This window comes from Nothoprocta perdicaria, unplaced genomic scaffold (genome assembly GCF_003342845.1).
Source record: "Nothoprocta perdicaria isolate Ctin4 unplaced genomic scaffold, notPer1 scaffold_17, whole genome shotgun sequence".
Lineage (NCBI taxonomy): Eukaryota > Metazoa > Chordata > Aves > Tinamiformes > Tinamidae > Nothoprocta > Nothoprocta perdicaria.
This window is the reverse complement of record NW_020454871.1, coordinates 3,432,792-3,460,558: the sequence shown is the minus strand read 5'-3', so window position 1 is coordinate 3,460,558 and position 27,767 is coordinate 3,432,792. Positions and strand designations below refer to the sequence as shown.

The 27,767-nt window shown below is 35.0% G+C and overlaps 1 protein-coding gene across 1 annotated transcript in view; it reads right to left on the bottom strand.

Moving 5' to 3' along the window:
* Nucleotides 1–846: 846 nt before the first annotated feature.
* Nucleotides 847–27,767, bottom strand: part of DIAPH2 (diaphanous related formin 2) — a 133,431-nt gene continuing 106,510 nt past the window's right edge. The window contains exons 24-26 of the mRNA XM_026035977.1: nucleotides 18,468–18,603; nucleotides 5,252–5,347; nucleotides 847–1,036 (exon numbers count right to left, since the gene is read on the bottom strand). Coding sequence (XP_025891762.1) covers nucleotides 999–1,036; nucleotides 5,252–5,347; nucleotides 18,468–18,603 — 270 coding nt within the window. The 3' untranslated portion in view covers nucleotides 847–998. The remainder of the gene's footprint in view (nucleotides 1,037–5,251; nucleotides 5,348–18,467; nucleotides 18,604–27,767) is intronic.

The following is a 27,767-nucleotide window of genomic DNA, read 5'->3' as shown; positions in this document are numbered from 1 at the left end:
GTGATTATTCTGAAGCACTTRGATGATATGTTTAATGCTCATTAGTCCATAGCTCTCTGTAAGCACAAAACCTCCATTAAATAATTAAGGTAGCAAAACATGGTTTTAAATATTGAGTGTCTCAAGGTAAAACAACAAGAATAAGAGATGTCAGCTGAAAATGGCACTACAAATACTAGTTCTTTACCATGAGATTTTTTAAAAGATGACAAAATGTATTTAAAGTACATATTAACCTAKTTCTTTTTAAACTTGAAGCTAGCATTTTGACAATATATAACAAATATTTTTAGCTTCATAACTAGTAATGATAAAGATGATGACATTCTACTTCCCTGAAAGATAACAATAAGATGACTCAAAATCATTTTAGTTAAGTACATCTTGTTATTTGCAAAAAGTAACTAGCTCATTTGGGGATTTTCACACTGAAAAATGTTCTCATCAGTTCACATCCAGTTCACATCCCAAATCAGTTTATAAAACTTCAATCCACAAAATAATTCACAGTTCTTTCAGCTAAGAAGATACAGTTCTTTCAGCTAAGAAKATATTCTCTGGCTTTCCAAATAATTTTATTTTAGTATGTTTTTGATATATGAGAATCATGCATCTGGAAACCTAGCCAACTTTAAAATTTTATTTGGAATAATCAATGCAAAGGTAAATACAGAAGATAGATTTCAATTATAAATAAGGCTATATCTTCAAGCACAAGACTCAAAATTCCTAACAATATAATTTGTTTTCTTTTCTTGGGGGGGAAGGTGAGGGAGGAGGCGAGGAGGGGTTGGAAATCGGATGAATTTTTACAAAATACATGCTGTCTTACTTTAAATGTGTATTTTTTAAAATTAAAGAACATGGTCAAACATGAACTGAAAATTATGAGAAGTCTACAAGACAGTAATATTCTATTGTCTCCTGTTTTCTTYGTTAATCTTGGTGAAGTTAAACAAGCAGAGGCAGCATCTCAGAGCTTCCACTAATGAATGAAATTAATGTTGAACAAGGCAGGTTTGTTTCTTCTCTCTCTCTGTACACCRATGGAATGGAAATAGCTATGACTACATAGCAATTCTCAACGCTATCACCTTCACAGAACAGTTACTAAATTTTTCCTGATACGCATCTCACGCAGTATCAAAAACACATAATATCAAAAAAAAAAAAACCCAAAACATGCATATTAGCAAAGATAGTCATTACACTAACTATATTGCTTCTAGAAATTTAAAGCAGAAATAACATGCATTTATGTACCGTAAAGCTATGATTTCTTGGTAGTGAAAGAGAGGCATGTGTTACCTTGCAGTTGCAATATATTAGATATGTAGTAAAGGGCACTTTAAAAAAAAAAAAAAAAAACAATAACAAAATGCAGTTCAATTCCTTGGCAAAAGGTTTAGCAGCTTAGCAGACAGCAAAAACCTAATAGAACAGTTAGCTCTGTACAAAAATTTACTTAAATTAATATTAGAGTGAAAATATTCCTGATTCAGTCTTTTTTAATAATCTCCCACCCCAAGGCTAGAAAGAAAGGTCACGGATAATTGGAGCAATGGTACAGCTGGACACACTCTTTAAGCTGGTAGCCTGTGATGAATGCCACCTAATACACCGCTTTGTTAAACTCCTATCCCAGTATTAGCAAACTTGCAGAAAWGCAAGTACATTTTTCAAATAGGAAGCAACATTTTTAGAAACTGATTTCTAACTATTAATGCACACCCTCTATAGGCAATCTATATGATTGCTTATAGAATGCAGTAGGTTCACAGTCAAAATCMAGTATCTATGAGCAATAAAGATACAGTAGTAAAGCCTATGAGAGCAAGAAAGTGCACTGAAATATAGTTCAACCTGAAAATTCTACATGTCAAGGTATACATAACATTACAATGAAATGAAAAATTGCAGGAGGTGCCTAGGGATTCTTTATTATTTCCATGATCTGATGGCAAAGTGATTCTACTGGGGGTAGGAGGAATAAATCTATAATTATAATTCAATACATTAAAATATAGCTTTCCATTTACAAGTTCTGCACATAAAGAAAACCAAAAAAGTTGCACATGTAAAATAGATTTTGATTCTCTTAACCTGCCTATACACATCCCTCAAACAGTTCTGCCCAGCTGGAAAGCAGTGATGTTGAACAGCTCCCCATGCCTCCGGTTATCACCCTAGATGAACAAGGCACGATGTTGCTTGCTCCTGCTCTTACTCATTTGGTCTCTTACTCTTTAAAGATTAAATACATGACTGCGTGAGCACAAATATAAAGTATGCTACCAAGTATGCCAGCAACCTTCATTAAAAAAAAGACTAATTGAATAGACGGATTTTTGGTAGCATGACAGTCTTTCTAGGGTCGTTGCAGCCTGTAGCCACTCAAATGAAATGTTCTCTCCTATGCCCAACATGCTCCCTCCTGCTAGCAATGAACATGAACTGCTGCAGAAGTTTCTCTTTTAGTAAAATATAGGGGTTTTTTTTTTGGTGTCTGTGTGTGTATATGTTTAATTTTTTTTTCCCCAGCCAAACTGATCAAGAATGTCACCAGTGATCATGTTAGAGTTTGCTCCTTTGAGTTAAATTTACTCTCTGAAACCAGAGGAAGCAAATATTAAAGAAAAAAAAAAGGCAAGCATTTATGGTCTGCTGGTTGCTGGCTGTAATCATTCTCTCCCTCTTCAGCTGCTTTCTCTTGCAGTGGGTATGTGTGCGTGGAATAAGAATGTTCGTAACAAACTGAGATCTAGAGCATACCTACGAACATGTAAGTATATGCATTTAGTGTATTGCTTAAAAACTGCAAAGAGTAAAAAAATCCAAACCTATCTTTTCCTTTTTACTAGATTTTCAATTAGGAAAAAAAAAAAAAATCAAAAAACCCCCCACCACTAATCAGTGATATTCCTGGAGAGCAAGAACTGACACTGAAATACAATCTGTGTCCAAACAGCTGTAAAATAACAATTTTTCTTCTCAGATCATGATGGCTACCAAGACAGCATCAAGCTCAAAACTTGCTGTGCAAGTCTAAGTTCCAAAATAACAGCACTTTTTTTCTGCGTGTTAAAAATACATGCCAATTTCTGAGACAGTGCAGCAAGCCATGAATAATGTACGAGAAATTCCTGCGTGGTGCACCAAGGCAGGGCTGTACCGACTGCTGTATGGTTGCCAATATTAACCAAACAACCCAGCAAGCTCCGAAATCCACAAACCTCTGCTTTCCACATCTTCTATGTACTTTGTCTTCCTTCCATTGAACCTGATGCTTAGCAGATCCTCGTCACATGAACACTTCTGAGAACACTTAAAGCCTTTTTATAGAACTAAAAAGAAAACTCATTTTCCCTGCATTTGTTTTAAGGATAAAGAAATTTGTAAATCTCACACTTTTTTTTAACACTATAATATATTATTTATAGATATCATGGTCATATTTTGAAATGTCCTCTGCAGACAAGTTTTCACTTCTGTTGCAGAGACGTCACCGCTTACAACAGGGGCTTCAGGCATCTCTCCAGTACTCAGAGCTGCAGCAAATTTTGCCAAATCACCTCTGATCTCTGGGAAGTTTTTTCTTTTTATTTATTTATTTATTTTGTAGCACTGGGTGAAAAATCACACTGGAAACTGCAGGTGTTTGATGTGCTGTTGTGATTCCCTTGGCATCCTCCTCCTCTTCCCACCTGCTCTGCCTTCCYGAGTCCTCTCTCTTCCCATACAAGGGTCCTGCAGAACTTGGTCATTTGCTGCTTAAAGACCCGTAACACAGACAAACCATCTCTCACATTGGCATTTCTTAAGATATGGATCAAAATATATATGTTGATGAATCAGTACCTCTTCGTTTAATTTTGTTTTGAATTTTGCAATTAAAGTTATTTGAGTTCATTTCAACACATCCCAATAATGAGTCATTCTTTAGAAGCACATTCAATAGATTAATTAAAAAAATAARTAAAAAGGAACTTGAGAATCTGGAAAAGTTCATGCAAACAGTTCAAGACTTCTATTTGAAGAGTGTTTAGCTCCTTTTCTCTTATTTACTTGGAGTCCAGAACTACGTTCCTAAATCAAGGCTACTTACATAGCAAATGTTGTGAATTTTCACAGCTCGGATACGCTGTGTCAACTTTATATTAGGACCCCATTAAAATTTAGTGATACAGATGTAGCATAAACAAAGCATCTGGTACAAGAAATATATTTGGTCACATTTTTAGTTATAAACTATMAAAACTTGAACAAATGAATAAAAACTTGAACAGTTTTGAGCTGAGAGAAGAATCTCTGAAGAACAATATACTTATATAGTACAGTTTTATATTATCTTTGCTAACTAGATGAAAGAGAATGACAGATTTTGCTTTTATTAAAAGAGTCAGCCTCAGTTTATTGGATATGAGGTAGATATACTTGGCTATTTCATAAAATGATACGAATCCTTTTCTTCAAACCTTCAGCTGCATATATTTGACATAGAAGCATACGATTTTATGTCAAATACCTATAGTTTTCAACAATCCTTTTTTGCTGCAAGAAATATTTTAAATGAAGAATTGGAAAATACTAATACTAATAGCATACTAAGAATACGTGTCATTTACAGTTTGTATACAAGGGACATTAAAATGATAAAATGAAAAAGAAAGCGAGGAGCATAAGCGCTGCAGTTGCTTAGACCCTTCTCAAATTTTCTCACCAAAACCCAACCTGCAGGAAGCAGTAATTGTTCAGACGACATCTGTACAACGCTGTTACCYCAAGAAAATGAAGGTACTTCATTGTAATTTGGCTTTTCTGACTACCCACAGCATAGTTTCTAACCACGCCAGAACCTGACCAGAGCCAGTGTTTGAAAAATGCTAAATTCTTCTTGGTGTTAATGTTTTTCAYGGCACCGTTTACACCAAACTAATTATATCTGCATTTTTAAAGATTAAGATAAATGTACACGCATTCACACTGCAGTGATGTTTTTAAATGCTATTTCAAACCCAGCAGGAACTCTTGTTATATTATTTTTGGAGTTTAGAGTTAACTGAAGATACTGCTATCAAATAAGAAATGTTGATCACAAAGAAACAGCCCGCTGAGATTTCACAGTAGCTCAACAACCAACTTGCAGCAAAAACTGTTGCAAGTCTTAGTAAAGCAGCTTTTGATTTCATTTTGAATACTTTTTCCCACTCATTTCAGGGCTGAGCGTTTGTAATGTGCCAGTTCTACTGACCTTGGCTTCTTGGTGTTCGTTTCCTGCGATCCCTGAATGCTGCTCCCGACTGCAAGGCCTCAAGCAGATTATCCATTACTCCCGTCTCATCACCCTCTGGAAATTGGAGAAAAATAAAATGAATTTTAGTGCAATTGGATGGAAAGGGAGTAAAAGTTGATGCAGATTTACATAACACTTCCAAACAAGAGACATATATGTTTTAATATAATGGATGCTGTCAGTTCTTCCATTATCTSTATTTTGTGTATGATGCTCTATTAAACAGAATTGATGCCAGCTCTACTGTTCCTTCAACTTAGAGATGCTATCTTGTGCATTATTGACAATGACTTCAATATGTAGACAGACAGCTGCTGAAGAATGAATGCTGCTTCATTGTTAACATTACTAGGTCTTTCATGGAATAGAAGCAGGTCCTTCTTTATTTTTTATTTCTTTTAAATCAGTACACATGGAACTTCTGATGAAGCCGAATGGCACATTAACACAACAAATTTCAGACACGGTCACCTATCTATATGATGTCTTAAATTCTTAAAACATTTATTTTCTTTCAATCTTACTTCTTCCTAATCCATACGCCTGGTTACATATGTGGTATGTATATCCATATATCCCATATGGATATCTTCATACCATGGATTTTCTTCAGTTAAGGAGAAAGAAGGGGAAAAAAAAGTCTTCAAGTCAACAGCATAACACTGCTTAAAGCCAAATGATATTTTGATAAACCTCTGTTTTTTTTTTTCCAAATGCCAACCAATCTGTAGTCCTTAGACTATCAGAATCTACAGCACATTATGCAAAGATGAGTAGAATGATTAAATTTTCTCTATTTAAGGCTTTAACTTGGTCTGTGTTTCAGACTGTTCTCTTAAATAACAGCTGATAACAGCATGCACCAACACAAGAAACAGAGGCTGAAGTACTACAGTGCATTATAAAAATATTGATGAATGACTCTTGTTCTGCTCACATATCTATGTAAAAATACAACGTTAAATATAGACCAGACTCAACAGGTGGGAGGCGGGCATTTTATTCACATCACTAGAACTTCAGGTTAATATAAATTTCCCCGGAGTGGGATGATAATTACTTTATGCAGAAGACTTGCATTTTGGTAAAGCACTTCTATCTGACTCACCGAAAGTGTAGGAGGCTTAAGCTACAGTTGAGAGATGCAGCTCTCAAATATTCAACTCAAAAAGCAGATTTTGAACATAATGGAGAACTTAGATTGATGTATTAGCATTTATTGGACCACATGCAACTGTAAAGCAGTGCTTGGTTCAGATTTCTACATGATGACCATCAACAGAACTACTTTGAAAATTTAAGTTATATATAATAGTTTAAATTGCACTCATGTACATAATAAGCAACATATAATAAAGTTATCTTCAGGAAAATGTAAAAGGGGGCAGAGCAAAAGGAACAGAATATCTAAAGTATCAGCTCTATTTAGATTTCATCTAAAAACAAGGAAAAAAACAAAAATAAATAAAAAATATACTTGAAAAGCTCATGAAGAATAATAAGGAAAATTATATTCTCTAGTTTCACACTCAAATACACAGAGGCACAATCTGGTCTAAAGCAAACCCATAATTATTTTGCTGTGTTCGTTATTGTACGTATGTTTATTCATTGATTTATTTTTGGTTTTGCATTAAATGCATTTTCCAAATCAAGTATCTGTGACTACGCTGTGACCAAGCTAACACACTCCAAGTGTATTAGTCTAAAAACATTAATGAGTAGTTACTATGACTATAGTAAATAGGGGTATACATTTTCGAATACTTTCTTCTTAGAAAAAATACATCTTTCAATGTTAATTAAAAATAGAGCTGGCAGAGTTTATTTAAAAAGACAAAATTCCTTAGAAAGTTCCCAAACGCTTCTGCAGCTTTCCACGTCTTTTCTGCCAAGTACGCTATTCTGCTGGTTTGTTTTTTTTTTTTAATAATGTATTTTTGGAATTCCAAAAGATATAATACAAAAAGAGACATGATTTAAGGAAATAGAGGAGCACAATACAGAGATTTTTAGCTCCTGAAAATAAAACTTACAATACAACTGACCTGAACATTCTATCTTCAAGTTGTCATGTGAGTAAATTGGAACTGGACAGAGAATTACAATAAAATTCAGAGACAGCAAGCATACTCATGTATGCAAAAAACATTTTGCAAGGTCTTTTTCCTTCTATGACTCGTTCTCTAAAGCACTGATTAGGCTTAGCAAGGAGACAGATTCCTGATAGGCACTAAATGCAGCTGAACAGACAAAAATGTTTCATAATCATTAATTGGTGTAGTATCTACAAGTCTGCCTTGCCTTCACAATATTGTATCTCACAATATTATTATTTTAGCATATGCATTCAGTTTTRAAAAGAGGCACATTTTTAGGAGTTTACAATAAGACTTATCCTCTCACAGGTCCCACAGTTCTGATCATCTCAGGAAATTGATTGTGACCACTCAATGATAGCAATAAGATTAATTTTTTTTATTATTTTACAAAATATAGAGATGAACTGATCATAAAAAAGTCTAACCACACCTTTTAAAATTTGTTATGTTACACAAAGTTCTTAGAATCTATAACCCTAATTAGAGTGCCAATTTAAAAGATCTTTGACAAACTGGACTAAATACTACTCYTACTTTACATTCAAATTGAAGAGTTGAATGTAAAAAAGGCTGAGCAGAGATGAGAATGGTGACTATGGTGAGAGATCTAGGGCATTGTCAACATGCTCAACCTGGATGAAAACTTCCCTTCAGTTTTATAATAGTACTGACTCTCACAACAAAGACATGATAGCTAAAAGATTAATGCCAGATTGGTTAATGCAAAGTATGCATAGGTGAGGTGGAAACAAACCGCAAGGCCTTCTGGATAAGTTTTAAAAGAAAGAATAATAAGACACAGAAAGACAACAGMATGTGAGATCAGGAGAACCCTTTAGGTCTTCCAGAGATAAGTGATTAAATTTATACTCTCTGTAATATGAAATATTGTACTTCATTTGCCTAGAGAAGTTCTCTCTCACTTATCTACTCTTCAGCATTTGATATAATGGCRTATTAAATTATTAGTGAAAGGTAGAAAAAAATGGTTATTAGTAAGAGATCTAGCTGACTGAGTAACAACAAAAGGATGGAAGGCAACTTTAGCACTTGAGAGCTCACAATGGAAAATCTCCCCAATCCTGTCCTTAATTTATTATCCTAATTAGACAATTTGGCATAATAATAGATGACATACAGTGCAAAACATTAACTTTTGAGAGGACAAGATCAGAACATGCATAAGTCTTGGAATAACACCATAGATAAAAGTAGTAGTAATAAGATGGTCATGCATCACTTCAGGTGCAAACCACGAGCTCTTCAGCACAGATTGACTGATAACTTCTGTCAGCTTCGGTATAAAGAGTTGACCCAAGAAACAGTGGTGACTGACCACACCGACCAGTCAGTTATGGCACTGAGGGAACGGGTCACAGAATACTATTTACAGTAATAAATAGATGGACAAATAAAATGTTATGACATACAAGTAAAACTTGATTTAAAACATGGTATACGAGTTTGGGCACTGCGTTCATGGGARAGTCATCAAAACTGGAAAAAGCCTTTATGATAAGCAGGGGAGTAGATTCAAATGAGAAATGCCTAAGGCAACATGATTTCTTTAGGCTACATGAAACTATCATGTAAAATATGTGTGGTGACTGATCCAAAGCACACCAGGAGTGTAAGATTCAAGAGAGAAAAGAGGAAAAAAAGCAACTTAAACTTACAGGTAGTTTTGTTCCAGCAACAAATAGCTAAGAACTGGCAAAGGAAAACACATAGATTTTCATAAAATTTTCATAAATTAGGACCCTGACTGTAAGCATCTGGCCAAATATCACTTCAGGTAATACATCCTGACTACCTGTCTGCTGCTTCTGCAAGTGGTTTCCAAATTAATCTTTTCTTCCCATCTTGCATTATACTGTTCCACTTTGAACTTTTAAAGACTTTCCACAGGACACATTTCAACAGCAGAAGGGCCAAAACATTTCACAGCTTTTCCTAGTCGACATGAGTGCTCTGTATAAACTTAAAAAAAATTCTATTCTTAATTAGTACAGGAATTTTTAATTGCAATATATACTTCTTAAAAGGGCATTTTTCAGTGGCTTTTGCAAAGTGGGTATTTGTGTTCTCACATCACATTTGCATTTTATTTTCTAAATTCATTTTGCATGCATAAAAATATCTTTAGGAAGCAGTTTTCCTCATCATTTTGTAGCAAAAAACAATCTCATGATGATTACTTGCTTTTAATTAAAGAAGAGTGAGTTAGGACAGTATGACTGATAAGTGAACCTACACCAGTTTAAAGAAAGAAGGCAGAGCCTTGCTCACATACCAATTAAACTCTTTGTTTACAACAACCTGATCTCAGGATTATGTAAAGTTAATAGAACGAGGAAAAAAAGTGCTTTGGTGTACTGGCAGGTCATCAAAACAATTTCTGAAATGCACTTACTTTTTCATTTGCAGAAAAAGTCATAATGGTCGAGGTCTACGTTAGCAGGACTGTATTTAATTGAAGTGCATCCGCATTACCTCTATGGCCTTATTCTGAATGGACTTATGCCCCTTGCAAGGATGATCTTAGAAAAACAGGCTTTAAGGCAGATATCTTAGTTAACAAATGGGAAGACATTGCCTCTATGTGGGAAGGAAAAGATTGTGCAATTCCAAAAGTGAAAGAAAAAAGGACATGTAACAGATACCTGAAAAATTATACAGCGGTAATCAAGATCTACTACTGCTTGCAGCTTTAGATTTCAGTTACAGTACTAAGTTCTTCTAATTTATGTATTCAGTAGATAGACATAAAAAAAAAATCTGAATCCTTTTAGCATTACAAAATCATTTCCTTCTCAAAATGTATWGCTGAACAACTGTTCCAACATTTCAGGAAGAAATGAGTGTTTCATGAGTCATTTTGGGGGCTGGGAAAACTCTCACGCTTTCTGTCAAGATATATGTACATATTTTTTTCTTTTACTGTATTACTTTAATATTCATAGTAATGAACTCATTCAATTTATAGTGAAATTATTCAAGGTCCTCGGACAAATCTATGAGCTGTAGCCAAACTTACATTAACAGTTATCTTGAAAATGTTCAGATTTCGGTGCCAGAATCTGAAGCAGCCCATATTGATTAAAAATAGATTTTGGGATGCTGGAATTTTTACATTACTGATCTCTTTAAAATCCTCCACAGACTTTTTCCTCACTGTAAGAGTGCACAGAAAGCAGCAGGCAAAACAAAAACTAATTTGGCAACTCTGAAGGACTAAATAAGCATATTGTATATAGAAAATTTCTTCTCTATAATAACTGTCCATTTCCCAATTGACATAGTATGAAATCAAACATATTTCTAGACCCTAGGTGCCTCTAATTGGTCAAGCTGCTATTCTCTAAGGATCTTTTACATTGTACAGCTTAACAAGAATTACAGGGCATAGTCTATAAACGGAAGAAATGTTACTACATAACGCCTTTCAGCTTACGCAATATGCCAGTGAATAACATTTCTCAAGTTTTGCATTTATCTGCGGTTTTGCAATCGGAATTCTGGACTTGCAAACTTGCACTTTTATGTTTATTGCTCATCCTGCAATGTATTAAAAAGCATCCCRCAATTTTCTGCTTTTAAAAGAAGCGTATCTACTCTGGATACAAATAATAAACAAAGTAAAGCCTTTGTTTATACTGCATTTCTGAAAGATCAAGTATAATATATTTAGCATTTTTTTTAAAACCTTCTCCTAGTGGAATACACAGCATAGCAATTACCAGCAATTTCAAGTTGAAAGTCTTATTATACCACAAATACTAACAAACCACTATTAAAATCAATGCCATAGAGTTAATTTAATTGGATATCTACGTTTGAGAGGAAGAAATAGGCTTTTATCATCGAAATAAATGTACTTTGGGGTCTTACAGAACTTTTCCTTATGAGTATACATTGCCTTATCATCAGTCTTTTAAATTATCTTCAACTATAATAATGGTATTGGGGTCCAACATTATGCTAACATTTGTGAGAAGCTTAGAATTCTTACCATTTCATTTGGAAAATGTAGCATTTTATATGGAAATTTATCATTAGTGAATATGCACTATGATACACATGGACAAATGGACACAACTAAATTCAGCTTTATGGACATTACTGTTAAAAAAAACTGTGCGATATTTGATGGTAAGCTTGCAGGACAAAGAGGCTCATCAACATGGTATTCTCTCCTAAATTATTTCAGAAAACATGCTTGTGAAGACAGTTTCCTAACTGTCCTATMGGAAATTATATTCTATAACTATAGAAAAAAGAAATCTTTCACCYGAGACCGAACTTAATCATCACCTCCTGTGAGGGTCAAATAAGCTTCTTTTTCATGCCTCCACATGCAATTCTCCTCCTTGTTAGCAAATTCCTGGACCTATTCCAGAAATAGCTGGCTAATCAACTAATTTAATTACTTCAGAAATTCTTTTCAACTCTTCAAGTTCTACATAAGTATATGCTACCTAGCAATTGAAATAAAAAATAGTACGGGCACCTCAAAGAGGAACAATGATAAACACAGTTAGAAATAGTGATAATATATACATGCAGAGGGAAAGTTGAATTTTCATAGAAAATCATACTAAAAGTTAACACTTGTAACTGCTAATTAAACAGTCCCCAAGAAGCTTTATGTAGGGAGAAAAATATTTCATTGTTCTCTCTTTTTCTACCTGTAAATACTCCTGAGATTGAATTTCATTGAATCTAATCATTTCTTTTTTTTCTCTGAAAAACTGCCTCATGTCGTTTCTTCAGCTTGCTTCCAGGGTTCCACATGCAGTATTCATAAAGAAATTTTCCATTACAATTTTTTTTTTTTTATAGGTGAGATTAAATTTTAATTTCTAATTTCTTTTTTATCTTGCACTAAAGGCATATATCTATCTGGATCTTTCTGAAGGTAGTTTGACCCATATTAATCAAAAAATATATAGTAATTTTCATATTTTCTTCCTCTCCCATTTTCAAAATGTCTTCAAAGAAGGAAATAAATGCACCTTAAAATTTTTGGGAGATATCATGCCACAATTGCTTTGAAGACAACAAAAATGAAATTTCCCCCTAGTTTTATAGACGATTGCACTTAAGCACAAAGTAAATCTCCATCTGTTTTTTCTCTGTAAGCACTACATTCTAGGACAAGTGCAGCATACTCAGATAATTGACACAAACACAGGAACTTTCAAGATAAAAATCTAATATTTATCTCATTGGCATCCAATACCGTAAACTAATCATTTGTAGAATGCCAATATGCTTGTGCTTTACTGCTATCCTATGTAACCATTAGTCAACACTAAAATTCAAAGTACTAAGGCTTAGATGCTAACATTTCTAAAGTGATATGCTTCTCATAAATTTAGTAGGAGTTTTTTTAAACTAAATGACATACAAGAAGGACATAATAATTAGAAGAGTCATTAGAAGACTGCAGGAGAAAGGACCTTCTTGAATTGTATCCCACAACAATCCAGCTGAGAATTCAAGTGTAAGACCTCAAGGAAACAGAATAGAATTCCTGCTGACACTAGGCTGAGTACATGCACTGCTTGAATACATGGCTTGACTTATGCAGGAATATTTGCAAAAGAAAAGCAGGGATATCCACCAAACACTAGTAAGGAGCTTCATTTCCATTATCTTCATCTGCATTAAGGGAGAATGTTAATATGTCTTCAAAACAATTAATTCAATGCTAATTGGGACTGAGGATGCTCATTCGGGCTTTTATCCTCACACTGGTTGTTAAAAGGTGATCTTAATTGCCATGGTAATCAGATATAATGAAGAGCAAAACTGTTTCTGATTAAATAACATTTGCATCAGAATTGCTGCTATATGCTTTTCAGCTCCCAGAAAACTGTCTTCATTTTTTTTTTCTCCTCTCTCTTGTGCAGATATGCACATGGAAGCAATGTGGCAAGAATTTTGCAGATGTTAAACCAGAAAAAGTCAGGGAAGACTAGGTATAAAGGTGTAAGTACAGCCCTGTCTGCTGCAGCCCTTGAAATTTAGGAAACATTGCTGAAAAAATAGCCATAAAAAAGTCCACTTTCCACAAAACTAGGGAGGGGTAAAGGAAAGATGATGCTTTTTTTTTTTTTTTTTTTTTTTTTTTTTTTTTTTTTTTTTTTAAGAACAAAACACAAAGCAGGCAGAATTTATATCCTGCAACAAAAAAGAATGGCTTATGTTTTTGAATGAAATTTAGGATTTCTGCAAGTCGCTTAGGGCCTGTTGTGCTTCCATACCTCACTAGCAAAGCAGGTCTAGTCCAGGAGATATAATAAGCAGATGCTTAAATCACCAGAGGGAGAGAAAGGCACAGATAGTGCTAAGGTCTCCAGCTGCAGCTGAGGAGGAGGAGGAGGAGTTGAAGGGCCACAGCAATACTGACTGCAAGGAGCTGAGCAAAACAGCTGCCAGCAGGGCTGGCTCTGCCTTTGACTGCACCACAGATTCCTAAATCAAAGTGTTAGACAGTCAGTTACTACATAAAGGGAAAGCTATCGCTAATTAGGACTTAAAAAAGAAGAGGTGTTAGTATGAAACAGCAGGTCCCACTATAAATTGTTACCATCTGCAGTTTAAAATCTAGTTTAAGTCTTAGTTTAAAAGCAAACAGAAAACAGTTTAATCTTGAAAAATGAATAGAAATAAAAATAGAATTTCATGGCAATAGTGAAATTTAATTCTTACTCAAATTCAACAATTCTAACAGTTTTGAAAATTTTTTGAATTGTTATTTCTTAAGAAAGTCTTCAAATGCTGAATCTTATACAGATACTATTACATTGTTCTAGATTCCTTTCCATCTAGAAGCAGCTCATGTGTATCTATGCCTGTATCTCTAATGAAAATAAGTTAATTAAATTGTACTAAAGAAGTAACTTTCAACAGAACTGAGTTCAGAATAAACCTCAAAAGATTTAAATCTCATTGAGCGTTTACATTTGATTATCTGGGAATGTGTTAACCTTTCCATATTCATTAACATGCTTATTTATAAAAGAAATAATGGATGATTATGTAACTACAGGCTTTCATGAGGTGAAAAGGAGTGTACATGTTGGATTTAGAGTTCCTGTTCTAAGCATTTCTTCTGGAAGGTAAGTGCTGGTCTTTTCACCTGTCAAAAACAGATTGATTCTGTTTTTCTTATATAGATACCAATATTTTTGTGKTTTTTGTTGACATCAATCATATTTAAATGGTATTTCAAAGGGGGCAGGCACTCTACAAAACAAAAAAGAGCAAATACCATGACCTGGTCTTTAAAATACCCGTGAGGTATTTCTAAGGTATTTCTCTAACCAGGAATTGCACAAAGTATTTTCTGATCTCTGGCCACACTGGAGTTCTCATCTCCCAGTTATGCCAAGAAACAGAATGCAATTAATTCTAATCTGGATCTTTCCAGTGACCACAAAAGATACTGCAGCTGCATAACCTGGAAACAGAAAGAAAAAARRAAAAAAAAATACTGCTTTCCATAAAATTAAGCCATCAAAGGGTGTAAGGGGAAAAAAAAAATCCTATTGCTTTGATTCAAAAGGCCATACATTAAGATTTTATTCTTGAAGACACAGCTAGAGAAATAACCAAAACAAAGTTAGGTTAGAAATACCCTTTGGGTGAAAATAACCTTGTCGAAATGACAGCTTAAGAGGACATCTGTCTGCTTCTGCTTCTTCCAAGTCTTTGGTGTCATATTAGCTTAGAGAAATTTGTCAACTATTTTTATAAGCAGCAATAAGCATGCAGAAGTGGGTACTTTGAGGAAAAAAACGAAAAATATGTAAATTTAATATCGGTGCCCTAGGATCCTGTGGGGATGGATCCACCCCTTGCACCACCCGTCTGCAACGGCAATACAGTTGTAATTTGTGAAACGTATATTTCCATATATAGCCATTYAAAGATGGGGAAAACTATTTTAGAAGTATTAGATTGATTTTGTGTCACTGATTTAGAAACATTAATTACTTTAATAAGAGTTTCAGTGCATTTGGTAACGTACAGTCATTCTCATGTCTATAGTTGCGCTGCCAGACCAAGAACCAGATCACAAAATTAAGCTTCTGTTGCATCTGTTGAAGGGCCAAAGAAAAATTCCTGATGAAAAGCAAGCACACCATCCGCATACTGAGGTGTCTGCAATACTTTCAGGYACAGTATTCTCCTCAGCTGCTAAAAACGCAAAGATGAAGACAGATGTGCTCTCACCGACTGAGCTGAAGACATTTGAAGAGGTATAAACTTAACCTAACAGCCTCGAGGACAGATCAATTAACTTACAGCCTTAGCTCCAGGTGGGCTTCTCATCCTTTGCAACAGCTAGTAAAACATGTTGGCTTACACTGCCCTCAGTGAGAGTTTAAATTAACCTCTCTCCGTAGCCTTCAAACACTTGGTGAGGAGGAGGGTGATGGAGGGACACTTAGGCTCTTTTCACCCCACTGTGAGTGGGGAAAGGAAAGTGCCTGTACATTACGCAAAGCCTCTCAGAACTAGCAGGTGACCGACATGAAAGAAAAAATTAGCCAAATGCTGAGACTAGTGATATACAGGAAGCTGCATTCGAGAACTTCATAATATTTACAAATATGCAAGCCATACATTTATGAATCTTTTCTAAATAGGTAATTATATTTTGTTTATATTTAAATGGAAACTGATTTACAAAATCTTTATAATAGGTTGGATTATATTAGATTATAATAGATGTCAAACATTCAAGTTTGACATCTACCCCAAGCCAGATGAGCTTGTGAAACTTCTGCTATTTTCATGCAGTACCACTGTCACTTCAAGTACAGCCAAAAATAACAGAATCCATGGCACCACTGTAGGTAACCTCAAAACTATCCCTACAAAAGTCKCCTTAAGAAAAAACAGAAAACAATAAATTGAATAGCAAAGCTCTGAGGCTCTGTGACAAAATCAAATGCACAAACAGCAGAATTTTTACAAGACTTCTACAAAAATAGTTTGTTGTCTATCATTGTATCGAAGTTAGACTAATGCAAGTCATTTTAAAAATTCAGAATGTGAGGAATTAAGGTTTTGAGAAAAAAAGCTTATCACCATCTCTCATACAAGAGAGTATTTTCTGATTTCTTGAAATCTAAGTAGTAGTAGTTCATATAAGGATGATCACTGAGTACGCAAAACTTTCAGATGGCTTCTCATTCTTAGCAAATTTGTGAAATGCCTCAGCAAAAAGTGAAGACATTTGTATATATATATAGATAAAAAGAGCAACAAGCAGGTAAATGATTATAAACATAACTCAGTCTGATAACTATTTGTTTATGCAGAGGATACCTTTAGCAGGTATAGTAGCATAACTGCACAGGCTGAGACTTCTACCAGTATAGGAGTCTAGTTAGAAATAATAAAAAAGAACAGGTTCAAATACCTGCCCTATTCATGGAAGAGGTTTCCAAGGGCAGCACAGAATGTGTGTCAGCTACTCATTTTCGAGAGAATGTAAGATTATGTCGAGTATCTTGAGTCTTATGTACTTTCTGTTGTAATGCACAGAAAAGCACATAAGCCCCTTAAAAAAAAGGCAAAAAAAATGAAAAGATAAATAAATAAATAGAGAGCACCCATTCTTTCAATTCTCTTTTCCCTTTACAGAACATAGGGATGAAGCAAATAGTTGAAGAAATAGTTTTCTGAAGTGCTTCCATAAGATCTATGGGTTTCCACTATAGCTCTCTGTAGAGGCCACTTCATGRACACCTTTGCTCAAAGCAGAGAGTGGAGGTGAAGCCTGCCAGGAATACAGATCATAGACRATCTGGGCTGCCACACAGCAAAGGGAGGTTGACTGACTGCTCAACATCTCTCAAGAGCTGCCTGCCAACACACAAGAGCTGCACTAGTGATGGGAGATGTGCTAATGTGATGGAAACATCMGCATTCTATGTATGCAACACCAAAAATAATATCACAAGTTGTGGGTGCCCATAGTTCTGCACTGCTGCACTATCAATCATTGAGAATCTGAACAGAGAATCTGCCTGGCCTAGTATTTCTCTGGTGCTTTTCATCCTTTTACAGATTGACATCTGCTACAGATACTGCACATCTGCACATACACTGTTGAAAGGAAGCACTATTTCAAAACTTATTTCATRTTTTTGTCCACCTCCAGTATAGCACTATGTCAGTTTATCACAACTACACAGTTTAGTGCAATATCATCCTGACACAAAGTTAATATGTCACCATATCTTCTGTGAAGTTCAACATAAAAAAGGTATTTTTTCATGAGTGTATCTGTCCAATTGCTCAATGGACAAAAAGAACAACTTTCTGAATTAATGGAAACAAAACCAAAATGCAGCCTAAAGTCATCTCTTGTGTGATTTGACTTACAGTTTGCTTTTCATTGACTTATAAAGTCCAATAAATGAAAAATATGGCATATATTTTGCAACATCTACAAAACATTGATATTAGGGATCACCTTATTCCTCTGACTTGACTACTTTTATTTGAGTGTCCTCATGCACAATATGGCTCTTTTTTTTTTTTTTTTTTTTCCAATCATGCTGAAATGTCACTTTCTACCTAGGTGCTGAGCTGAACCAGATTTTCCAGCTTGTAATAGCACTTTGGGGACAATATCTATTATAATATGAAACCTTCGAGCTCAAAAACAAAAAAGTTAATTGCCACACTATCTTGATTATAAAGATGTTTACAAAACGGAATTAACAACGAAACAAGTAAAATACTGGAAGTAAATCCATATTAAAAAACAAACAAAAAAACCTCTAAAACAATTAACTACAACAAATGAAAACAAGTCAATAATTCACAGCGAAATGCCTTGAAGGGAGCATTAGACATATTAGGTGACAGATGCAGAATTACATGATCAGGTAGGCTAAAACAAAAGAGAATCACCTAAAACATTTTTTTTTCTGATTTCAAAATAATACGTATTTTTGGTATTTATTTTGAACAGTCTTTGGTCTGTTATTCCCCACTTTTGTGTTTTCTTCTAACAAATCTCTCTATTAAAAACGATGCCTTACCTCTGTTCATATCAATCAACTGCTGCTTCTTCTTCTGCCGCTCCAGTTTCTCTCGTTCAGCCTTCTCTTTTGCCAGCTTGGCTCTCTTAGTTTTCTCCTCTAGTTCTCTTTTTTTGTTGTTGTCTTTTAATGCCTCCTGCATTAGATGAAATGAACATTGTAATCCATACACTGAGGAAAACTAGCAATACTAATTAAATTAACAATAAAAATAACCTGCTTGACACAGGGAAGACGATCTGTGGGATTGCACTACATATCTGTTTTTTCTTAAGATTTATATATGTTTCAATAACTTCATTTTGTGAACAAATGAGAAAAAAGATCAGATGTATGTAAAACGTAAATGACTACAGTTTGAAGAAAGCAGAAATTGTAGAAATATTTGTTTTAAAGAATTACTGAAAATTGCTGTTCCAGACCACCCACAAAGTTTTCAAATATGTGGTCTCTACTCATAACAATAACCTAAATTGTAGTTATTAGTGCATCCCATAAAAGGGAAAATATGGGATTAGTACCTGATCTTCACATCTGTGTAAACTGCAGAAAAAACAAACCTTTACAATACTACTGATACACATTAGCAATATTAGACAATCAGAAAAATAAAAGAAAATTGAAATAGCTTTGCATTTGTGGGGAATCAACAAATTCCAAAGCATTCAGGAGCAACGTGTTTGCTTTATTTAGCTAAAACCTAATAACAGGTTAATCAAAACCTAGCAAGGATGTGTAGAGGGAAGGCAAGCACCCAATAAAAGGTTCTTCAATTACAGGCAGAAGAAATGCAGTTACCAAAAATTAAACTACGATTCTTCAGGTTTTTTTTTTTGTTTGTTTTGTTTTGTTTTTTTGAAATAGCCAGAGCAGCCTGGATCACTTGAACACATAAAATACCCTGAGATTTACAGAAAACAGTTGAATTTATAGGCTAAGGTTCCAAATCTATAGTGTCTATGCCCACACATTGCACAAATAACCCAACTAATAACTACAAATTGCAGAGAATATACCCACAAATAAACTCTTCCATGATCTTGTCTGCATTTGTTCTATAAAAACATCTTCCTTCTACCGATAAGGCGAGTTTTGATTTCCTACTTGTCACTTTTTTTGCACAAATATCCTCATAATTCCTAATGCATTGCCTCCTTTTTTTTCTCTCAAGAAAGAACTCTCTTAAACTGTTCCTCAATATACTAAGTTTATCCACAGTTTTCTCTCTTAAAGGTTCATTTATCATGCAGAAATGCACTGAAATCTGTCATGATGGAATTTCACTTAATATCATAAATACACATGATAAATGTTAGCTCCAATTTTCTTGTCTGATTTATATTCACACCTTAACKGCTACCTATTTATTGCTCCCTTTCCTCTCCAATTCACAATATACTAATTTCCTCTGCCTATAAGCACCATAGGCCCAAATCTCAGATGATTTCAGGAGTCAGTCCAATTCATTAAGTGCAATAAAGTAGTAATAATATTAAAGAAGGTATTGGATCAAAATATGTCCACCATTAACAGGGCACATGTTTGTTAATGATGCTGTAGTTTAAAGAGCTCAATACTTATTAAGCACAGGACATAGAATAAACAGTTTCTATTTCAATGTTCTTTTTTTCCAAAAAAAAAWAWAAAAAAAAMAAGTTCATTAATATATAAAACCAATTTATTTGTGGATATCTATGTAAACATCCAAAATAATCTATCTGCTGTTATGTCACAAGTAAAGTTGCTGTAGGAGATCTGAGGCCTAGATTGATACTAAACAGCCCAATAAACTCTTCAAAAGTGACATTTCYTTTGATGATAAATGGAAGTCACTATTTCTGCGTGTTGTGTCTGGGCTAGGAATGAATTATGGGCAAAACTGCCATTTGCAAAAGAAAATCCCATCTAAACCACTTGRTAGGGGTAACATTTATCAAATACTGATGTAACTTACATAATTCAGCACTCCCAAGTACCTCCAAATACTGACTATCCGCTCAAGGCAGGGACAGCACACTGTAGTACAGACATGTCATTTCAAGAGCTYGCTAAGGTAAAATAGCAGTATGGCATCTTATTTAATAACAGATACTGCTTGGCAGAGATGCTGAAGAACACAGTTACCAGTGATATTAATTGTAGAGCCGTGTGAGCCCTGCACCAAGAACTGCATTTGCTATCCCATAGCATAGTCATTACCTTGACAAAACTCACCTTTTTCTTATTTTTTTCTAGAGAATAGAAAACAGTATTAAAAGAGAAAAAAATCAATGCTTTATCCTTTTTGTTTTTGGACAGTTCTCTCTCTGCACATTCAATCACACTTGACAAGMGATTTCATTTTACTGCAACTTCACAGGCTGTAATGAAAGTAAATGCCCGCAATCCAGCGTGAGAAAGCAAATAAGCAATGTCATGGCYGAGCAAACCAGCAGCCCACCAGCCACTGCCACACTGTGATTAGATCAGGAAATCTGCCACGTTTTCTAATGGGAAGGTGACAGGAGACGCAGCTAAGAACTGTTAAAAACAGGCCCTAAAGTTCTTGGAAGTGAAAATTTGCTTTGCGCCGGATTTGGAAAGCCCCAGTTGCAATGGGGATTGTAAGAAGATACACACTGCAGTTCATAAAATACCCTGGCTACCAGTGATTTTTCAACAAGTGAGTCAAAACACAGATTTAATCTTCCTGAAGCAGTGCGAGATTTGTGATCAACGTATGTGAGAGCACAAACGYGTTCATGCACCTACCCACCCCTTCACATCCCGGCATTTGAACATCCCCCAGAAAGGGACAAAACAAGACCCAGGACATGGGACACAGGGAGCACGGGAAGTGCAGACAAAGCAGATGGCCCCACTGCATGAATTCTTCCCAATCCACTTTCATTTATATTTTATTTTCTTCCAGAATAGAATCGTTTTAGAACATCTTCACATTATTAATACTCCTTTCCCAGGAGCAGCTCGCAGGCTAAAACCAGAGGATGGGAGAGAGCAGGCAAAACCCAACACGGGCTGTCAGAAACGCCAGGGCCTGGTGACCGACCTGGCTTCGGCCCAGGCTGGGGCAAAGGGCTATTAAAACACCACAAGGTCTGGAGGGCTCCAGGGGGGACAGGATGGAGAAGGCCCCGCGCTCTGGGCCAGCCCTCGCTCCTCACTAGCATGTCTCCAAACTGCGTCATATTCACCACGTCCTTGACCACCCCGTGCTCAGTCAGGGCTGCAGGAAAGCTCCAAATAAATCACTATTTACAAGAACACGTTTCCACTTGGCTTCAAGTTACTTAGGTTCTGAAAGGAAAATAAATAAACATTCATCTGAATCTATAAACGCACTTTACATTTGAATTAATACTGATAACAAATTCGATCACACTTTTTTTGGAAGCTGATTGAAGACTATTGTGTCTAAAAATAGTGGAAATTTTTACTCATTTATATAGTGATTTGTGCTGCATTTGCTCTGCCTGAATTACAGCATAAATCATGGACGCTTTCTTCCACAGTTTTATTATAAAGGGATTTTGTTCTCTCTCTCTTGTGGCTTTTCTCTCCACTATTTACTTTATTTCCCAATGTTCTGGACCTCCAGACTGTGGACAAATGTAACAGCTGCTAATATAAGGGCGACCTGCCTCTGCACATGCCTTACAAGGTACAAAATGTGGGTCCCCCGGGTTTAACCCATGCTTGCAGATGTGCTCATACTTCAAGGCCAATATTTTCAACCTGCAGTCATGGACTAGTCCTACAAAAACTTATCTGAGCAGTAACATCAGCACCTCCACCTATTATAACTTAAAAAATTAAAAAAGGGAGCAAAAATGAGAATCGCAACATCGCTTTTAATACTACTATTAAGAAAAACTGAATTYGTTGAGTTTTACAAAGACTGCTTTTATGTATGCTGCCAAGTACATGTAAGGTAATCAACCTATCACCATTTATCCTGCAAAGTAACAAGAGGTATGATTTCCATTTTTACTTTTATGTATAAAAATGCCACTTTAAACTGAATTTCTAAATCATTTTAGTAGCATAATCTAAAGCGTCCACAGAAATTCAGTCTGTATCCCTTAAGACCACTTTAACAGATAGCAAAATTCACTAGAATGAATAAATAAATCAAGACCTTAATTTCTGTATCTTACAATCTCTCTCAACAACTTTGGCATTTCCATTTTTTACACTTCATCCTTGTTTTTATGCCTTTCATGTCTTAGAGAAATCTTATTTCCCAAAGCACTGCAAGCTACTTGTCAGTGATAAAACTCACTTTTAGTTGTAATAAAAAATTACAATAAAATCTCATACACAGAAAAAAAGGCCTATTTCAATGGGATCCACTTGTTCCCACAACCTATAGCTAAGATAAGGGTGTTTTATCATTCAGGTTCCTGCTCTTCTGAAAGTAATGAGAATACTTGCYGCTTAACTATCAAGGGGAGAAGAAAGCAGTGGTTCCAGTAACCTTTTGCAAGGACAAAAAAAGTGCCACCAGAACTCCCTCTTTTGATATATTGCTCTACTGCACATGTGCTCATTCACTTGCACTGTCAACTGCACGGGGGCAAGGCAGGATTGCTGCAAGAGATCAAAATCACATTGCCATTCAATGTTCAGTTTATTTCCTATAGAAGTCAGAAATAATCTCTCATCATCTTTGAAAGAAATAAGGTCTTTGAAGTGTTCAGATGTGAACCCAACCACGTATACAAGTATTGAAGACAACATTCTTAAGCGACTAAGGAAAAAGGCATTCGGGTAACAATGCACTGGGAAAAAACAGTTTGAGTCTTTTGAAAAGGAAAAAAAAAAGAGAAAAGCAAATTTATCTGAAGCTTTCCTTGATCTCAGTTTTAAGAGGTCTCTTTTTTTCTTTTTTTTTAAATATAAAAGCATGTCTGAAATAACTACAGTTCCTACTCTAAAACACATCTGCTAACTCCGAGCTAATCTGTTAAATACCGTAACTGTCACTTGGACTCTATTACTCTTTACATAGTTCATATACGAAATGCTTAATATTTAGGGGAGCCAAAACATACAAACATGTGCGTTAAAACCATTTTCTCACTGTTAGGGACRTTTGAATTAAAAAATAAACAAATAAAACAACTGTGTGTTAATCACATCCTGCCACTGGCAAAAACCAGTCTTTTGGTGTTTTCTTGCTAGTGTGATTCTGCAGTTTTTGCTTTCTAGCAAAATATATTCATTACAGAAGTGGAATTTTGCATACCAGAGATAATAGCATTAGGGAGCAATATGAAGCCTCCTCATGCTTTTACCTATCTTTTCTACTCCAGACTCGTACACTTTTTCTGTATATTTACTTCCAAATTGGCATCTTCAATGGAGTTCTTACCCTTCTAGTCAAAGTTATGGGCTATGTTTGAGCACTGAATGCCAGAGATACCCTTTCCACATAAATCTGCAGGTTGGGTTACCTAACTCCTTAAGGTAGAGATAAGTTTAAAAAAAAAAAAAGAAAAAAAAATGTTATCACTGCCAACTGGACACAAGCAAGAGTACATGAGACCAAAATATTTTTTGTTACTGATTTTTGCAACAGTGGTGCCAAAACATATACTAATGCTAGCATACTAGTACACTGTGCAACTATATATACACACACACATATATTTTGGCCAAAATTATAGACAAAAAGAAAAAAAAAACTCAGTCTTAAATGGGTAAAACAATATATACTGCTATAACAGATAAAAAAATCAGACATAAGTGTCACAAAGCAAGAAGCAAATCTGAGTTAGCAATAAAAAGCTTTGGAAAATATTTTGAAAGGGACTCATTCAAATATTGTCTTCTCAAACATATGTAAGCCCAGGCAAAATCTAAAATCAATGTGAAGTGAATCGCAACAAGCAGAAATGTGTTCTTTGTTTAATGAGACAGTTCCAAACTATTTTTTTCCACAACAGGGTTTTATCATCTATTTTCCTTTGTGAAAAGATCACTACATTGCGGATTACATCTCCATGAGGAAAGCGGTAAGTAGGAAAGAAGGCTGAAGGCATGTCTGATGTTGCAGTTGTCTTTTTCAGGATTACTTTTGAAGGGTGAGTTGATTATAGTTTATTTTAACTTTAACTGAAGTTTCTCCTTTGCAGATAAGATAAGAGGAAAATGGGAGTGAGGGTGGGGGGAAAAAGAAGTTTGAGAAAACAACTTTGAATCAGATGCTATTTCTTTCCCCCCCCCCCAACTATTAAAAACTCATAATTACATACTCTTTGCTATGTAAAATTTCTTAGACAAACCGATTCTTTAGAATCTTTAAAATTTCTTTAGAACCTTTAGGATTCTTTAGGAATTTACTGTTCATCATCATGATTGTAACATCGTAAAGGCAGCAATGCTGGATGTAATAAATGTATTACTTTCTTACCTAATAATTGATTTTTACAGCACCAACTTGTTTTCCTAGATACCTGACTCTCAAAAGAAAACAAAAACATATTATGYATCTTTACAAAAGGAAATTTTGATTTTTAAAAAAATCACTTTTGAAAATTTGCTTAGTAAACAGAATAAAGTCTAGTGCCTGATTTAAAATATTTTAAATWCAAAATGTAATTCTGATTCACTGATTCATGGTATTTATAGACAAAGTATTTTGTGAAGAATAAGGCAAGTCAGATTAGCTGTATAAAGTCTCATTTTTATTTCTCTCACACACAGCCCTTTTTGATGATAATTATAATCGTCTATTTTTGTTGTTGAGCAATAGCATGGAGTTCGGCTATTGACATATTGAGAGGTTCCCAGGTTTATGAGTCTTTTTTTTTGTTGTTTTTTAATACAAATAATTATCTTGACTAGTAGGTAAAAATTGCTACAAGAAAAATTATCTTCTGCTAAGAAAACTAACTACAGGGGCATGACATTTGATGTTACCTCTTGTCTTTATTCATTGAAGCAAGGCTCCTGCACTCAGGACCGCCAACTTAAAATTTGGCTTCCTTAAGAAACAACTGAAAAATTAATGAATCTCTTACATGCTGTATATACCTTCAATTTTGACAGACAAACACATCTTTGCACACAAACTGGGTGGTAAATAGACTCTCAAAGGTAAATTATTAAAAACAAGAAGAAAACAAACCATAATACACGAATCTCCTTGGTTATTAACGATGTGGTTGGCTACAGAGCAGTCATGCACCAATAATGAAGGCTGTCTATGATCCCTCAGGCCTTCCCTATACTTGCCTTGCARCTGCAAATATGTGATCTAAAGCTCCAAGAAAAAGAAAGTCTTTTCCATCATAACTCATAAGGAACAGTAAATTCTGATTACCTGGAAGTTAATCTATAGGAATAGAGCTTAAAATAACAGCAGGATGTTCTATCAGCTCAAATATAATTTTTGTTAGTATTGGTATTCCATAGAGAATAAGTTACCCCAATACAAATACTCAAATCCTTATAAGAATAGTGGATAGGTGTTACAATAAGCCGGTATTAAACAAAAACAGGTAAATGGAATTTCCTGATGGGTGTATATGAAACACTACATTGGAAAAATTACATTTGGAATACTGCTCTGTGCTTCACGCTTCATACAGCTGACACAGAACATTTTTGAAATGCCATTAGAAAATTAAGACTTGGGGTTGAGATAGGGAGGAGGGTTTTGCTTATTGGCAATATTGAAAAATCCTGAAAACTATCTAGCAGCATTAGGTAAAAGAAATCTTCCATGTTGAAGGAATGGTGCTCAAGGTTAACAATTAAAAACCAACTATACTGTACACCTTAATTAACATTATACATTTGCATAATTACTTCACTAAATAGCCCTCATGTAGACAGCTTTGGGACTGCTTTGATCGCTCTTTTAAATCAATATTTATGTATAATTGACACATCTAATTCATACTATTATTGAAAAACCAGGAGATTGAAATATATCCTTACATACAGATAAAACTGTATTGCCATTTAAAGTAAAAAAAAGAAAAAAGGTGTTGAGCAAACAAAGAAAAAAAAATAGCTGTTTTGCTAAAATCTGAGCAGCAAAATCAAGGACCAGAGCAGATGAATTACTRTTTCATTCCAAAACATGATCTATGTTAAGGAAAAGAGACATGAGAGGCCAGCACAAAAAGTCTTCCATCTTTGTTTCTAAAACCCTATTAAAATCCCATTATTTATCCTAAAAAACTCCAACTCTAGCAGTTTTTGTTTTTCTAAATGGGATAAGCATGCAAATAACAACTTAAGGACGTGAATAAGCTAATTTACTGCAACATCCGCAAACTAATTGAAGATGCAATAACAGTGATGGATCTGAAATCACAGTTAAGACAACCATCGATTCAAATGATCAAATTATTATCTTATTATGATATATGAACACACAGAACAATGAAACTGACACTACATCAAACATCCTTGCAGAGATTTTAAAGCARTTGGATTTCTTCTAACCCAGGACCAAAAGAGTGCATCTCAGGCAATAAAAGGCACTAATGGGATGTGTGAATGGCGTAAGCATCTGCAGATTRCAAGCATCTTTTATGGAGATGTCTCTCTTAAATGCACAATCTTGCCAAAGGGAGTCACTTAGAGCAGGTAATGAAGTCTTTTGGTTTACAAGAGGTCTTTCACATCTGGGTTACATTTACAGTTTAAGCATTGCAGTACCCCAAATCTCAAACTCTGCCTGCTTTCCAGAGGAAATGCACAGTCCTTCCTGAGATGTTCTAAACCTCCACGAGGAGGTCTGGGAATAACAAGACGATTGAAAGAGACTCAGCACGGTCAGCACACTGAGTGGAGAGCCAGCAAAAACCAGTTTATGGAAAATCCTAAAGAAAGTGTTCYTAATCCGGCACCTTCTCAAGATTTAGGGAGCTTAACACCATAATTTCCCCTAGACCTTGTTGTCTTATACCACTCCTGCAAATCGCATTCAATCAAAGATATTACTAACATTCAACATCTATTGCATTTCCCTCAGCTGCAAGGCCTATCACTCTGCTACTAAAGCAGGTTAGAGTTGTCAGAAACAAATCCCAAAGCCATCTGTGCTACTGCTGTTCCTACAGTTGCCTACCTATAAGTGCCTGCAAATACAATATACTGCAATTCACCGTTTAAATTCTTCTTTAATATTTCTTTCAGGTATCTTTCAAGAGAAATGCCACCTCTGTTATATCAGACCACTCTTCGTGTAGCAGTTCTAACAACTTGTTTGTAAAGTTGATGCGTTACTGCCCATATCTGAATCCCTTAGCTCTCACTATAATACCTTTATTTATAAACTTT